This window comes from Anarrhichthys ocellatus, unplaced genomic scaffold, assembly GCF_004355925.1.
Source record: "Anarrhichthys ocellatus isolate YVR2014 unplaced genomic scaffold, GSC_Weel_1.0 scaffold4, whole genome shotgun sequence".
Taxonomy (NCBI): domain Eukaryota; kingdom Metazoa; phylum Chordata; class Actinopteri; order Perciformes; family Anarhichadidae; genus Anarrhichthys; species Anarrhichthys ocellatus.
Window position 1 is genome coordinate 6,125,844 of NW_022280034.1, and position 13,609 is coordinate 6,139,452.

Genomic DNA, 13,609 nt, shown 5'->3' on the forward strand with positions numbered 1-13,609 from the left:
TTGTGGCAAATGTGCCAAATTGTGAGATTCTAAATTTGTATGTATTTTTTGTTTCAATAAACAGGACGAATAATATTTTTCTCACTTTTCATAATGGAATCCTGATGAGATTTGTCTTTTTTTCAGCCATGTGTTTTAATACTTCTAGAAAAGCAACATGGAGTTTGAATCGCTTTTCATAATCTGAATTCATGGTATTTCTAACGAAAAATGTTCCAGACTTATTTTGTTTTTGTTCGTTTGAAGCTTGAAATAACAATGAAATCACCAGTGTCACGCAGGTCCAAACAGAGATTTATTAAAACGACAATTGATAAATGAATACATATGTTTTCATCGGAAGGAGACTGACTTCATTAGCTACGTCTTGACAAAATGTTTCATACATACACACGCGCGCACACACAAACAAACGCACACGTACTTTGTAGAGGTCCACGTATGTTTTAACCATTTAAATTGTGCACATATACACATATGTACAAAATCCATTTATTATGATGCATTTAATACAACAAAAACATTTCAAACGGGCCCACTTGTTACAAAATCAAAATTCACGAATTGTTTTGAACAACTTAAAAGGAAAATCAGGCCTTTGATGTGCAAGTAAAAAAAGTTTCTTCAGAGACTAAAAATATAGGCTATTTTTTTGTGTAAGGGGGGGAAATGTGCTGCATATAGTTGGTCCCATATAGTATTGTGCGTACATTTATCTATTTATATCTTTTTACAATAGTGATACACACGAATTCAACGGTAGCTGATAGATCTCACACAAAACTCCAATTATACGTCCATGACAAACGCTACATAGACGTGTTCGACACAATGAAATCACAGTCAAAAAGAAACTATAAAGCGGGTCACACCATGATTTTGGTGATTGGGTCTTTATATTGCACATCAGTACTTACATAAAAGTTTAAATTACTTGACTATAACCTGCCTCATCTCCAAATCTCTCCTGGGGAATGTTTCGGGGGGCGGTGAGAGTGTGTGGCCGGGCTAAGTGTACTCCGGACCGGACGACTCCTCTGACGCGGACCGCTGTGCTCTGAAATTGTCAAACCCATTTTCATCTACTGCAAGGCAATTCCCTGCCGAACGGTAGCCCTTCTTTTTAGCTCTCCTCTCCTCCATCTTGATAGTATCGTACAGCCCCTGCGGAGCCTCCTCCAAGAGGTTATCTCTCTCTGAGTGGGACGGTTTCATTTGGCACACGTTGCGCAGAAGCAACAGGGCTGGTGCGTAAAGCACATTCACGAGGCCCATGCCCAAATTAAGTTGTACAAACCCGATATTGTGCACTATCTGGCTGGCTACTATAGGACCCATAGCATATGCAACAGAATAGGAAATATCTGCTATGGCATAAATACTACCGTACACTGAAACATGACGCACGTCAACTAAAAATGCAAGTGTCGGCAGCAGGGCAGTGTCTACCAGTGCAATGCCAAAACAAATGCCGCACAACGGGGCGATGAGCTGCCCAAAGGTTTTGCATGCAGGGACTGTGCAGGAGCTCGCTCCTATGATAACCATACCTAAAGCTCCGTAAAACCACTGCAAATTTGGATGCTTAGCTGCCAATTTAACTGTCATGTACACACCGAGGACATGAGGAAAGAAGGCTGGGAGCCAGGTGAGCCCCATTTGCCACTGAGTGGAGTGCATGGTGGTCTCCATCCAGTTGGATATGGTGGGCTCGAGAAAGGCCAAGGGGATATTACAGACTGTCAGCGCCCCGGCCACCACAGCTATGTACGGGTCAACCATGAGTTTATATATGGGGGTGCCGACTGGTCTGTTCTCTCTAGTCCTGTTGGAGAACGGCTTGATCACAGTCAGCAGCAGAAAGCCGTCCGCCAGGCAAATGCAGGCGAGCACGATGAAGGGCACTTTCTTGCCCACAAACTCGTACAGGATGCCCCCAAAAGGAGGCGCCACCAGACTCCCAAAAGAGATAAACGCCAGGGCGATGCCCAGCGCCGTGCTTCTCTCCGACTCCTCCGTGTATTTGTCAGCTATCATCGCGATGCCAGAGGTGTCCGCGAAAGCCGACCCCAGACCCTGCAAACTTCTGGCCACAAAGAGCGTCGCGTAGTTCTCCCCAATTGCAAATATGCAGGTGGACACGAACATAACGCTCAGTCCAATTAAAAGTGGAATGTCATATCCAACCCGGTCTATGAAAGTTCCCGACAGCGGGCTAACTAGCAGCTGCAGGATGGCTTTAGATGCGAAAAGTACTCCAATCTGGATATCTAAATTGTTCTTGTTGATTTTGTCTTGGCTTGTGCTGTTGAATGAAGAGTTGCGGTGCATCACTACGTGGACGTGCTCTGACTGCTCACTCTCCAGTTCAGCAAGATAGTCTGGAATAATTGGCACGATTACCATGTAGAGCATATTGTCCAGCAGGAGAGCCACGCAAACGATCACTAATATGATCCGTCTTTGCTGGTGAGGATCCTTCATTGCGGTGCCTAGCTCCTTGGTTCTTTCGCCCATCTCGGACAGCTTTACCGCGGCTGATTTGACCAACCCGGACGATCTTCCTTCTCCATCCATGATGTGCTTTTTTTTTATGACTTTCGATTTAAAAATTGTAGTTGTGCTTCTCCCGTCTGCTGCCGATCTTTTAACACCTCGGATGACGTATTGGTGTTTTCTCTACATTGATGTCATGCTCTCCGTCCTCACCTCGCCTGTGCGTAAAGGGAGAGGCGAAGAGGAACTCCGCTGCCTCATCGGTGAAGATGGTTTTCCTCAGTTTTCTCAACGTGTCTTTGCGCAGCCACATCCGATGCTGTTTCATGATCTCCCTAGAAGTGACGTGGTGAAGTCGTAGAGTTTCTGCACCGCGCAGAGGTTTCGGTCGCTAATCTCACATGGCAAAGCTTGTTTGGAGCGAAATTGGTTACTTATTTGCAACACCGAGGGCGCTCAAACTCTCTCATCTCTGTGTCCATTCCTCCTATCACCTGTGGCACTTTTGCGCGCAGCTCTGAGACCACGAGTGACTTCGTGGCCATTGGTGCACATTAAACCCGCAGGTTCGGCGCTATTTTAGTCCCTTTTTTGTCTCCTATTTTCACCAAGAGCTGTGACGCATCACCAGCTTGCCCCCAAGTGGATCCCTTCGCCACTTGCCTCCTTTATGTTAATTTCCATCCATGGCAGCAATCACTCCAACCAATAAGAGCCAATGAGCACCACATCACACGACCCCCTCTACAAAGAGGCTTTCTCATTCTTGTCCAGTGTGTGACTCTTGACTTTCATGTTATTCTTCAATGATTCTATATAAATCCATAGACGTGTACGGACATGCAAAGCTAGGACATCGTGGGTAATACATCTTTTACAAAGATCATCTATCCGATATTTATCTGAAGATGAGATAGACAAACACAAACTGTTTAAAAAAAGTAAGCGTGCGCGCGCACACAGATCGTAAGTGCATAGTTTATAAGAAAATCTAAAGAGGACTTAAAACAGTGCAAGCATAAATAAAACAACTATCTCACTTCTCGCCAAAGAGTTTTCATAAATATAGATATTTATAGAAATTAAGATATTAAAACTCAATCAAATATTAAATTCACTACATTCATTAGCTGCGTAAAAGGAAGAGTTTCTAGTTTACTATATTTGCTTTTTTGAATGTGTACCAGACAAGAACTCATAAACGAATGCAGCAGGAGCTGAAGAGATTTCAGCACCACGAGACTTTGGACAGCACCCGTTACCGCAGACGAACATGAAAGGCAGCCGAGGAGATTGTCACTTACTTCGTAAATGAAAAACAACAAAAAAATGTATACTTAGTTAAAATGTATCCAAGAAAACAAATCATATCAATAACAACACTAAACTGTGTGATAACATAGAAACCATTGCATTCAGCTCTTATGTCCTGAGATGGAATCGAACCCGACAGTACGGAGATGAGGGGACCTCTTGAAAGATTTAACACAAGACAACAGCGACACCGTGTGGTGAAAATCCACAAGTGACCACAACATCGACAAAAGATCATCTCATTACTCAGCGATGTTGTCCATGAAGTAGTCAGTAAATATTTTACATTATTACAACCACTGTAACCGGATGCTACTCATCATTTACAGTTTAGTCTGCGGTTTTTTCGATGATTCTTTTTGTTATTCATATTTAATGCATATGTATGCGTTAGAAAAAACAACAACAAATCTACACCATTTGAATTTTCCAGCAAATTAAGAGTATTCAAGCCTTGCTAATTTAAAAAATAAATTAACTGTAATCTAAAACTATTAAACTAAACTAGAAATGTTATCATTCGCCACTAGAGGGCAGTGAAGTCCTGCAAATAATGATAAATGTGTAATCCATTATCCGACTGTAAAACATTTTCTGACACTACACCAAAATCAAGTAATGAAAAGATCAATTCAACAGGCCTATCTTATCCTGTACGACGAACTCTTCAATTTGGATTTATACTTGTATAAAATGTATAAACTATACTATTATTTAAATGATATGTCGCCCCAGAAAGGAATAGATACAAATTAAAGTTTGGACCTTAAAGTTCAAATAGGTAATAACAATCAAACATGTTCCACATGCAATTATTTACTACTTTATGAGGCCTCACTTTGTGTGGGAATATATCTGTTTCTACCAAATGTGACTTGTGTTGCAGTACTTTTATTGCATATGTTAGTATTGTATGTGTAACAGCCCCAGCTAAGACAGCATCTTTTTAGTTGTTGATATCAACACTTTTTGATAATTATAGTTATAGAGAGAATATTGGATGATGATCTCAGCAGACAGCGGATGGGTGTTTCCAGGGTGTTCAGTGGATTATTTGATGCAGAAAAGGCAACATTAATACACCAACGGGAGGATTAACACATCACAGCAAATTACTGCCCAATTTCACTAATGAGAGAGGCTTGGCACAGCAGCAGCCGTCAGAAAAACACACTACTGTTTCTTTTTTTTTTATATACAGATTTTATATGAGTGACAGTGCAGAGATGTGAGTGACTACATTGACAATCTGGAGTTCATAGTGTGAGATTTCTCGTCTGTGTTGAGACACGGACGGTGGGAAAACGTTGTGAGAGATCAATCGATCAATGACGCCAGAAGAAAAGCTGTATGTGAAGGCTAGTGACGCGAATATAATCTAATCCAGATTATACTCTGGAAGACGATCCTTTTGATATTATTTCAAAAAAAATCCACAGGAGGTGTGTCACATCTTTGACACAATTTGTTGATGTGTTAAAATCAAAATATCAGTTGGTGAAAGAGAAATCGTTTTGGTTTATGAACAGACATGTGCAGTGTTTTACGTAAGATCTTTGTTTTTGTCATGTGACATGTCGATGTCATCTAATCCGACCTGCTGACTGCAACATGTAATGTCTACTGCAGGATTCTCTCTGACCTTTGCTTTTCTTTTCTAAGTAACTCTCGGCTAAATTATTATTTAACATCGAGCATTGTGTTTAGTGGGCCAATAGAAAGTTACTAATTATCTTGCGAATTTATGCAAACACTGTTTCCCTCAATCGACCTCTGTGCTTCACCTTTTACTCAGTAAAGTATTTTATGCTCTGCTTATTCTTTTATTTCCCAAATTGTAACTCAGCAGGGGAATCTTGTGCACTTAAACAGATCATCAGTTGATGTAAAATAAAGTGCTGTTCAACCATAATCCTCCTTTTAAGAGTCCTTGTGCTTTTTGATTTTTGTAGAAATCTAATTCTGCAGCAGTTAATAGCATTAACGGTAAGCGTTATTGTACTCTTACTACAAAACCTAGAACTTGAAGTGTTTCAGAATGGCAAAGGTAATCTGACAGTATTTCTTATCTTATCTTGTACTCTTCAAATCATAATTATTATATCATAGTTCTTTAGGGCTGTAGCTATCATGCAGAGTGTCATGTTCTCAATATTATTTCTCAGAATTTGGGGGCTTTTAGGTGATATCTTGAGGCTCATTTAAAAATGTGCTGTGAAAATTAGGCTATTTTAGGTAAAACAATCATACTTCTATTATTGTACAATCATTTCAGTATTTCTACAGCTGAGTTGTATTCCTTGCAGTGTGCAGAAGGCCTGGAAACGGCTCTATATGTGTATGATTGTTTGTACTGTTTGATTTAACAGTTGAATTCGATAAAATATATGTTTAGTTTTTCCGGTGTTTGTTAGTGGAACGATTTAGAGCCACCAAAGCTTGTATCAACCTTGCAGAGTGCATTTCTTTTCCCTCTCCTCTTTCTGGAATTTTTTTTGTGACAGATGTTTTCTATTTCTTTTTTTTTAACACCATCTGTCTGTGACTAGCATTATATTTAACACACCTATGATCACTATTCAAGCACAGACAGGAACACCTTCACCTCACCTTGTGGGTGGATGGTAATCTAAATCCTGACTCGACTGAATGAAAAGGGTTGTTGACGGATTTAGCTACTCAATGAGACTGCGTCTCTCTCAGCCAAGTTGTTCTCCTTTCTTCCTGTGAGCTTGTTGCTATTACTGTCGCTTCTATCTACAGCCGTGACCGATTTAGATCACTGGTACGCAAACGCTTGTCTTGTCAATGGGACGCCTGTTCCCAAGAACTTGATGCTAATCTGTTGGATTCCCCAGTCTTTCCTGGGTAAAACCCTGATCATCCCAATGGATGAGGAGCAGTAGAGTTCATGAGGAAGTATTATGCCTGCCATCTACTACCTGCTAATGAGACCAGCTTGTTTGGCGTGCTGCAAGGACACTAAAGAGCCGGCTGCATGAGTCAGTTTAAGACTAGTGGAGTCTTTTTTCTTTTCTTTTTTTTCATCAGTCAGCATGCAGGGAAAAGGCTGAGTTTGCACAGCATAAAAATATATAACATTGCCGCAAAGAGCTATACAGTCAGGTTTAGGGAAATAGTTTTGTGATTTCCGTGTGCTAAAACAAATCTGTTCCATCTTAACGATAAAATAATTTCGTTCAGCCACCTCATGAAACATGGGGACGGTGGAGACTTACAATTTAATAATATATATTTGTTAGCACCATGCCTGCCTTGAGAGACTGCTTTTGATGGGAGGGAAGGGCCCTTGTCCTGTCAGAGCAAACACATACTGGCAGAATGTTTGTTTCATATTGTTTGGAAAACCAATTAAATATATCACACCAGAAACATTTTTTAGTTTTTTATTAACACAAATGTTTTGAAATACAAAATCCAAAGATTTGACTTGTATTTAATGTCTTGTTGTAACAAGAGAGCCTACAGCCATGCTCAAGGGTCTGTGAGGCCGTACTTGAGCACGAAGGTGCATTGAGGTGAATGGTAAGGTCAATATGCTAAGCAGGTTACATGTTTGCTGTGTTTAGATTAGCATGCTTTTTTTTAGGTATGTGGTCATAATCTTAAAATATAGGACAGTTTGATCTGATGATGGCGCTGGTTTACAACTCAAGGGATCAAACAGAAAATAATATAATTCACCCCGTAGGTAACATGAATGTGTGAACTACATTTTCAAGTTTTCTGTCCAATCTTTGTTATTTCCAAACCACAAAGACCAGACATTTCATGCTGTGGAGATGTAGCTGCTTTCCCTTCTGGCCAAGTAAATCCCTTAATTTATGCACTGATCATTTTAATTGCCTTTATTAGACAATGTATCACAGATGCTACATGCTGACAACGCTGCTATCCAAGAATTATTTTTGTAATTCAAGGAGACAACAGGAGTATTTTTGGATGGCTCTGAACATGCGTGAACATTGTTCATTAGAGCCGGCTCGTCTTGAGTGAAGACAGGCTGCCTTCGACGGTGAGAGGATTTCACCTGCTGACACCTGCCTGGCAAGAACGTCAGTCGCATCTGAGGTCAGTGTAACAGCAGTTTATTTCTGGAGTTGCATGTGTTCAGCAGCTCAGAGATCAAAGTGCTGTCGTCTTGTATTTTCTGTGCCCTCGCTGACACTGTTAACACTTGCTTTTAATGTGACTCATAGAAAAGACAGAATGTTAAGCATGTAGTCCAAAGAAATAGGTACAACGGTACATTTTAATGCTGGTATTATTAATGGCAGACATGAACCTATATTTTAATGAGTAGCTCCACGGTAAGGCAATTTGAGATCTAGCACACAATCTACCTCTTTATTTATCAGTTTATGCTATTTAAAGAATCGCCTACTTTGAAATGAGTTCATGAAGTTCACTTTGCCTCAAGTGTTGACTTTGGTATTATTGCATAATAGAGTCTTAACACAGTGACGGCTTTTCTTACCATATATAGAAGTTACATTGTCTTCATAACAAAACCACAATTGATCAGTCTGCTTAGTAAACGGTTGAGACAGCTGTGTCAGGAGAGGGCATCTCTGAATGCTGGTCAATTGTAGAAATCTTAGTTATAACATCAGCTCAGTTATTCAGGTTAAAGTAGATGAAGCATACAGTAGAAGAGCAGCAACACAATGTGTTTATTGTAAGTGGTCTAACACGGACGGAGTAGCAGTGCAGGTTTTTAAGACAAATGTAGAAATTATGCAGTAATTTGATAATTACACAAGACACATTTTGTAGATTTACATAAATCCAGCATCAAGCTCCAAATGCAGAGATTGTCCTGAGTTTCAGCTACTGTCCACATGTGAAAACATACCAACTGTACAGACATCTAAAGGGCTCACTGATGTTTACAACATCAGAGCAAATGATGATTTGATGATGACGTATTGAGTTTCCTTTTATTTTGACTTCTTGACCACCGGATCAACGATCTTCTGCCCGGTGAGGAAGTGCCACACGCCGCCGCGGTAGAACTCATTTCCGAATGAGTAGAGGAGAGCGTTGAAGATGGGGTTTGTCTTTGCAACAACTGGAAGCACCTGCGAGCACAAAGAAGGATTCTCATCAAGTTAGGTGCTCGATTCAAAGGATAGTTACGAGTTTATTAAAACACATAGCAACACATTGACATTGTTACAACAAAACCTGAGCAGTCAAAAGGTTGTAAACACGCCGACAGTTTAGCCAGATTAAATAAACTACGAATTCTCCTTTAAACTAAGTCAGGAATAAGATGACTTACTTTCTTCCCTTTTCATCATTTTGACTGCATTTTCCCACAAACTGTTGGACTGAATTAAACTAAATAAATGCTCACCATTCTTAGCTTTGGAGATACGACCTTCACATTCTCAAAGCAGGCGTAGATACACATGAGGACGTAGGGGCCCCAGCACATCAGCATTACCCTCAAGGGGATACTGGTGTTAAACTGGGAAACAAAGTTCATCGTGTTACTGTAGATATCACACAAGCAATGTAGTGGATTTATAACGCTGATGGTTTCGTTTTTAAATTATTCAGTCAAGTTCAATTGTATTGCCTTCTGGCAGAGCACTATATCAATAACTCTCTGCAAGAAGGAGAATAATTGCATTTCCCAAAATGTCAAACTGACATGTTGGAGGCATCATTGTGTGTCTGTTTGTCCAAATACGACAAACAGAATAGACACTGTGTACTACAGCAGCAGCTTAACACAAGTCAGTCGAGACTTTTCTTTTTTGCACATTTACCCTGTGGTGATGGATCTTCTTAAAGTGCTTGTGGATGGCATCGTAACATGACCACATGGTGAAAGCTGGGAACATCAGATAGAGCAACACCAGAGTCAGCATGTAGGTCACATAGTCCCTGTTGAAAAGAGATTCATAGGAAAATAAGATGTAATATGGTAAATACTTGTCAAAATGCTACTGAAAGCTGCATTTCTTAACTAGTGTACATGCTATTTTGTCTAAATAAGTAATTATCTTTTTTTTTTTTGCTAACTATAGACATATAGATATGGACTGATAGTGAGGAAAATAACAACATTCCAGTTTTAGTATCATTCCTATATTTATACAATTCTACCTGTCCCCTCTGGTGTAGTCCAGCGTGCAGCAAGTCCTCATAGGCTCAAAGTCATAGACGCCCCATCCCATGAGAGGAACCGCAGCCCAGAAGATGGAAAGAATCCAGATGATGCCGCTCATCGTCAAAGTAGTGCTCCAGAAGAGCTTCTGTCCTACAGAATAAAGAACACCGCTGGATGTGAGTTGACATTTCTCTGCTATTTGTACTCACTGGTGCAGTACTGGTGATATGTTGTACTTACTGGTGCAGTACTGGTGATATGTTGTACTCACTGGTGATATGTTGTACTTACTGGTGCAGTACTGGTGATATGTTGTACTTACTGGTGCAGTACTGGTGATATCTGTCCCAAGCAATGACACCCATGAAGCTGATGGACGCCAGGACCGATATCATGCCCTGAAAACCGTGAAAGGCACATCCATCTTGACCAAATGGCCAATATCTAGAAAAGACAGCAGAACTTGAGTCATATTCCACCATGTTGAGAACTACTGCCTAAACCCAGTGTTATTATCACGCCTACATCAGGCTGTAAAAGCATTTTGATTACATTTTTTAAAACGGCATGATTTCACGCGGCTGAATCTGGTTCCCAACGTTTCTAGCATGTGACCAAGTCAGCCCTATATACCCACAGCCCCTCATATATGTAGGTCGTATTTGAAGATGAGCTGTGAGCATTTAAAGCAAAGAGTGATGTGCCCTTCTCAGATAGTCTCAGTCAACATCCGGAAAAGGTAAAACTCCAATGTGTCGCCAAGAATAGTCAGAATAATATATTTGTTAAACATCTGGCAACTCCTCAGATTTATCTTCCCAATGCCCAAGACTGGATTACTAACGCGAGCTATTGTTATTGATACTGTATGCACTAGTATGCAGGTAAAATCTAGTTCTAAGGCCTTTACTATTTCAGTTTATTTTTAAATATATTGGAGGTTTGAATATTTAAACGTTGCTACATTTTAATTATAATCATGCTGGATAACTTCCAACCGATCCCATTGCAAAATCTGAACTTTACACACTGAATAAGGTGGAATGTGGATTATGAACCCAAAGGCTTATTTAGTTTGTGCGACCCAGTGGCTGATACCAAATACTAAGCCCTGGCTTTTCAGTGCCTAAAGAAATGTAGAAACCCCACCATGGAACAGAATGGGGCCTCGGGAAGGAAAATAACTCTTTAAAACCTCAGTGTGACCTCTGTTTGATACCTGAGGTAGCTCGCATAGGCAGCAGTGAGGCCATTAATATTCAAACAGATGTCAGCCACGGCAAGGTTGAACACAAAGAAGTTGCTGGGAGTCCGCATCTCCTTCACAGCGAGGTAAGACAAGATGCTGATGGCATTGAGGAAGAATCCAAGCATGCCTGAAGGAAACAATAAGAAGATAAATGTATGACAGTTATCAACCTGAATATGTATCCAAAAATATATGCAAGGTGAACTTATATTTGCAATCACATCACAATGAGAAAAATAAAATGCATGTTTGTTTTTGTCATAATTTAAGATGCTTTTATTATCTAAGTAAATGTTTTTTTTAGACTGAACTGTCTCTTTAATTCTAGCAGAAACATGTCTTCCGGTATTCTCGGTGAACTTACCCCCGACAAGAAGTGCAGAGCCGAATGAAAACATATCGAACTCCGTGAATCCCTCCGGTAATGCAAACGCTGCCATGTTGAAATGCGCAAACTTTTAAAACTTTTGCACGAGCTCAAGTTGTCCTTTCCCTGTTGTGCAGCGCACCAACGTCTCGGACAAAATGTCGCCTTATAAAGGCTCTTTCACGTGAAAAAGCACAACGAGACTAATCTCAGTAAACCCCCACTTTTGAAATCCTCCGAAGAATGTCCTAACGAGCGGACTTCTATCACACGTCCTGCAACTTCACCACCGACTATAGTGCGCAACTCTTCGATGGAGAGCTTGCGCTTTCTCAGTTTGATTAAAGGCCGCTGCTGCAAACTCATCACAGCTTTTCTTTCAACTCCGTTATGATACTTGACTCATCTGACGGTGTTTCTGTTGCAGTGGGTGATGAGGAAAACATGGACACATGGGAAATGTTGTTTTTAACTCTCAAATATAGGCCACCACACACAGGGTAACATCTCTCTCTTTAGTGGTTATTGATTGAACATTTGATTATTGACATTTGTGAAATAAAGAGGCCATGATGGAATGATAACATTGCTGCTGTAATTTAAATATATTTGTACACATTGACTGAGTGTTGCGGTATCTATATTATGTCAGTGCCTTGTCTGATGCAAATGTGTGATTTTGGGCTTTTATACACAACATCGACTTGACAGAAACTGAAGCAAATGTGACTTTTGAATTGCATAGCCTACATGTATGTATACACAGATACAAGTTCAGTTGTATGCTCTGTATTTCAAAGTATATGGGCTATAGTTTGGGATTGCAAAAGCAGGTTGTGGAGCAGGTGGGAACTTTTAAATACTCAAAACAGAACGACTTCTGTCTTATTCTCAGCAAAGTGACTCAGACTGCACTCACTCTTAAGGTTACACCCTTGTGCAGCTTTCTCCCTGTTAAAAACAAACCAAAAACTTCCTTTGGATCATCAAAAATGCATGTAAAGTAAAAGGCACTCGGTACAAACCAGCAGATCTTTACACCTGACTGACAAATGAATACATAATTAAGTTTGAAAGGTCAATTAAAAAGTCTGTGAAAGCATCAGAACCTCATTAATTTACTCATAAATAACCCGAAAAGACGAGGGCAGCCTGAACATTTAAAAAATGTAACATTTGGGCCGAGTCTGATTGCACCACTAATCTGCCCACAGATTACCAAAAACTCATTAACTATGAAGTAATGATGTGTCCCAATAGACTTATAATACCCTTTTCTCAAACTGCCCGTGTTGTCCTCACTGAAAGCTCAGCGCAGGAATCATCACGGAGAACGTGAATGTAGAGGATTTATCAATTGTAATCTTTGTTCGCTTTGTGTTTTTTGTCAGAGTTTCGGTTCTAACGTTAAACTATGATATGAGCGCTGGAATGAGAACAAAAATACTTTTTCAACAACATTTGAAAGTTGAAGCGTTGTCCAACAAATTTCTTCTCTCCTTCTGTGCTTTGTATTGATCGACATGTGGACCAAAAAGTTATATCCTTTAAAAAAGTCAGCACCATGAAGCCTTAACTTACTGAAAGAAATCAGGATCTCATTGAACTTCTTAATTAATACAGACTTAGTGAGAGGCTATAGCCACGAATACATACTGTGAGAATACAACTCACAACTGAAACTGACCTGAATACCCTGTCTGTGATATTTTTATTCCAAAGCGCTTGCACCCTTGCAGTGTTTACACATTAATGCATTGGCTAACGCATAATTACACAATCATAATCTGCTGGTTCTGCAATAAAACAAAGGTTTTACTGTTGGAATCTCTTTCGGTCCGGCACACTCTGAAGATCAAGAGCGAGATGAAAAAGTGAAATAAATGTTTTTCTTTATTCCTGTAAAAGTACCAAGTGATAACATCAGAAACGAGAAGCAATGCAATGACTTTACTTATGTACTGTACCTCAATATAATCTCCAGGTAGGGAACAACACAGAGGGAGACATTGTAACTTGTATTCCACTTTATCTGACACAA

The 13,609-nt window shown here is 40.1% G+C and overlaps 2 protein-coding genes across 2 annotated transcripts; both read right to left on the reverse strand.

The window, feature by feature from the left end:
- Positions 1 to 279: 279 nt before the first annotated feature.
- On the reverse strand, positions 280 to 3,106 carry slc18a3b (solute carrier family 18 member 3b). Its single transcript, XM_031843873.1, has one exon. It carries the CDS (start codon positions 2,575 to 2,577, stop codon positions 1,009 to 1,011), a length of 1,569 nt encoding a protein of 522 aa, XP_031699733.1. The 5' UTR covers positions 2,578 to 3,106; the 3' UTR covers positions 280 to 1,008.
- Positions 3,107 to 7,554: 4,448 nt separating this feature from the next.
- rgrb (retinal G protein coupled receptor b) lies at positions 7,555 to 11,974 on the reverse strand. Its single transcript, XM_031843539.1, has 7 exons — positions 11,566 to 11,974; positions 11,172 to 11,328; positions 10,275 to 10,396; positions 9,949 to 10,102; positions 9,609 to 9,726; positions 9,191 to 9,304; positions 7,555 to 8,912 (listed from the first exon to the last, which is right to left on the reverse strand). Exons 1-7 carry the CDS (start codon positions 11,639 to 11,641, stop codon positions 8,772 to 8,774), a joined length of 882 nt encoding a protein of 293 aa, XP_031699399.1. The 5' UTR covers positions 11,642 to 11,974; the 3' UTR covers positions 7,555 to 8,771.
- Between the last annotated feature and the right edge of the window lie 1,635 nt (positions 11,975 to 13,609).

Bases quoted from the DNA above. Each gene is read 5' to 3' on its own strand.
- slc18a3b (XM_031843873.1), bottom strand. From the start codon at position 2,577: ATGGATGGAGAAGGAAGATCGTCCGGGTTGGTCAAATCAGCCGCGGTA.
- rgrb (XM_031843539.1), bottom strand. From the start codon at position 11,641: ATGGCAGCGTTTGCATTACCGGAGGGATTCACGGAGTTCGATATGTTT. The intron at 11,329-11,565 runs GTAAGTTCACCG...TGTTTCCTTCAG, and splicing joins CTCTGCACTTCTTGTCGGGG to GCATGCTTGGATTCTTCCTC. The intron at 9,305-9,608 runs GTAAATGTGCAA...TTTGTTTCCCAG, and splicing joins AGAAGATCCATCACCACAGG to TTTAACACCAGTATCCCCTT.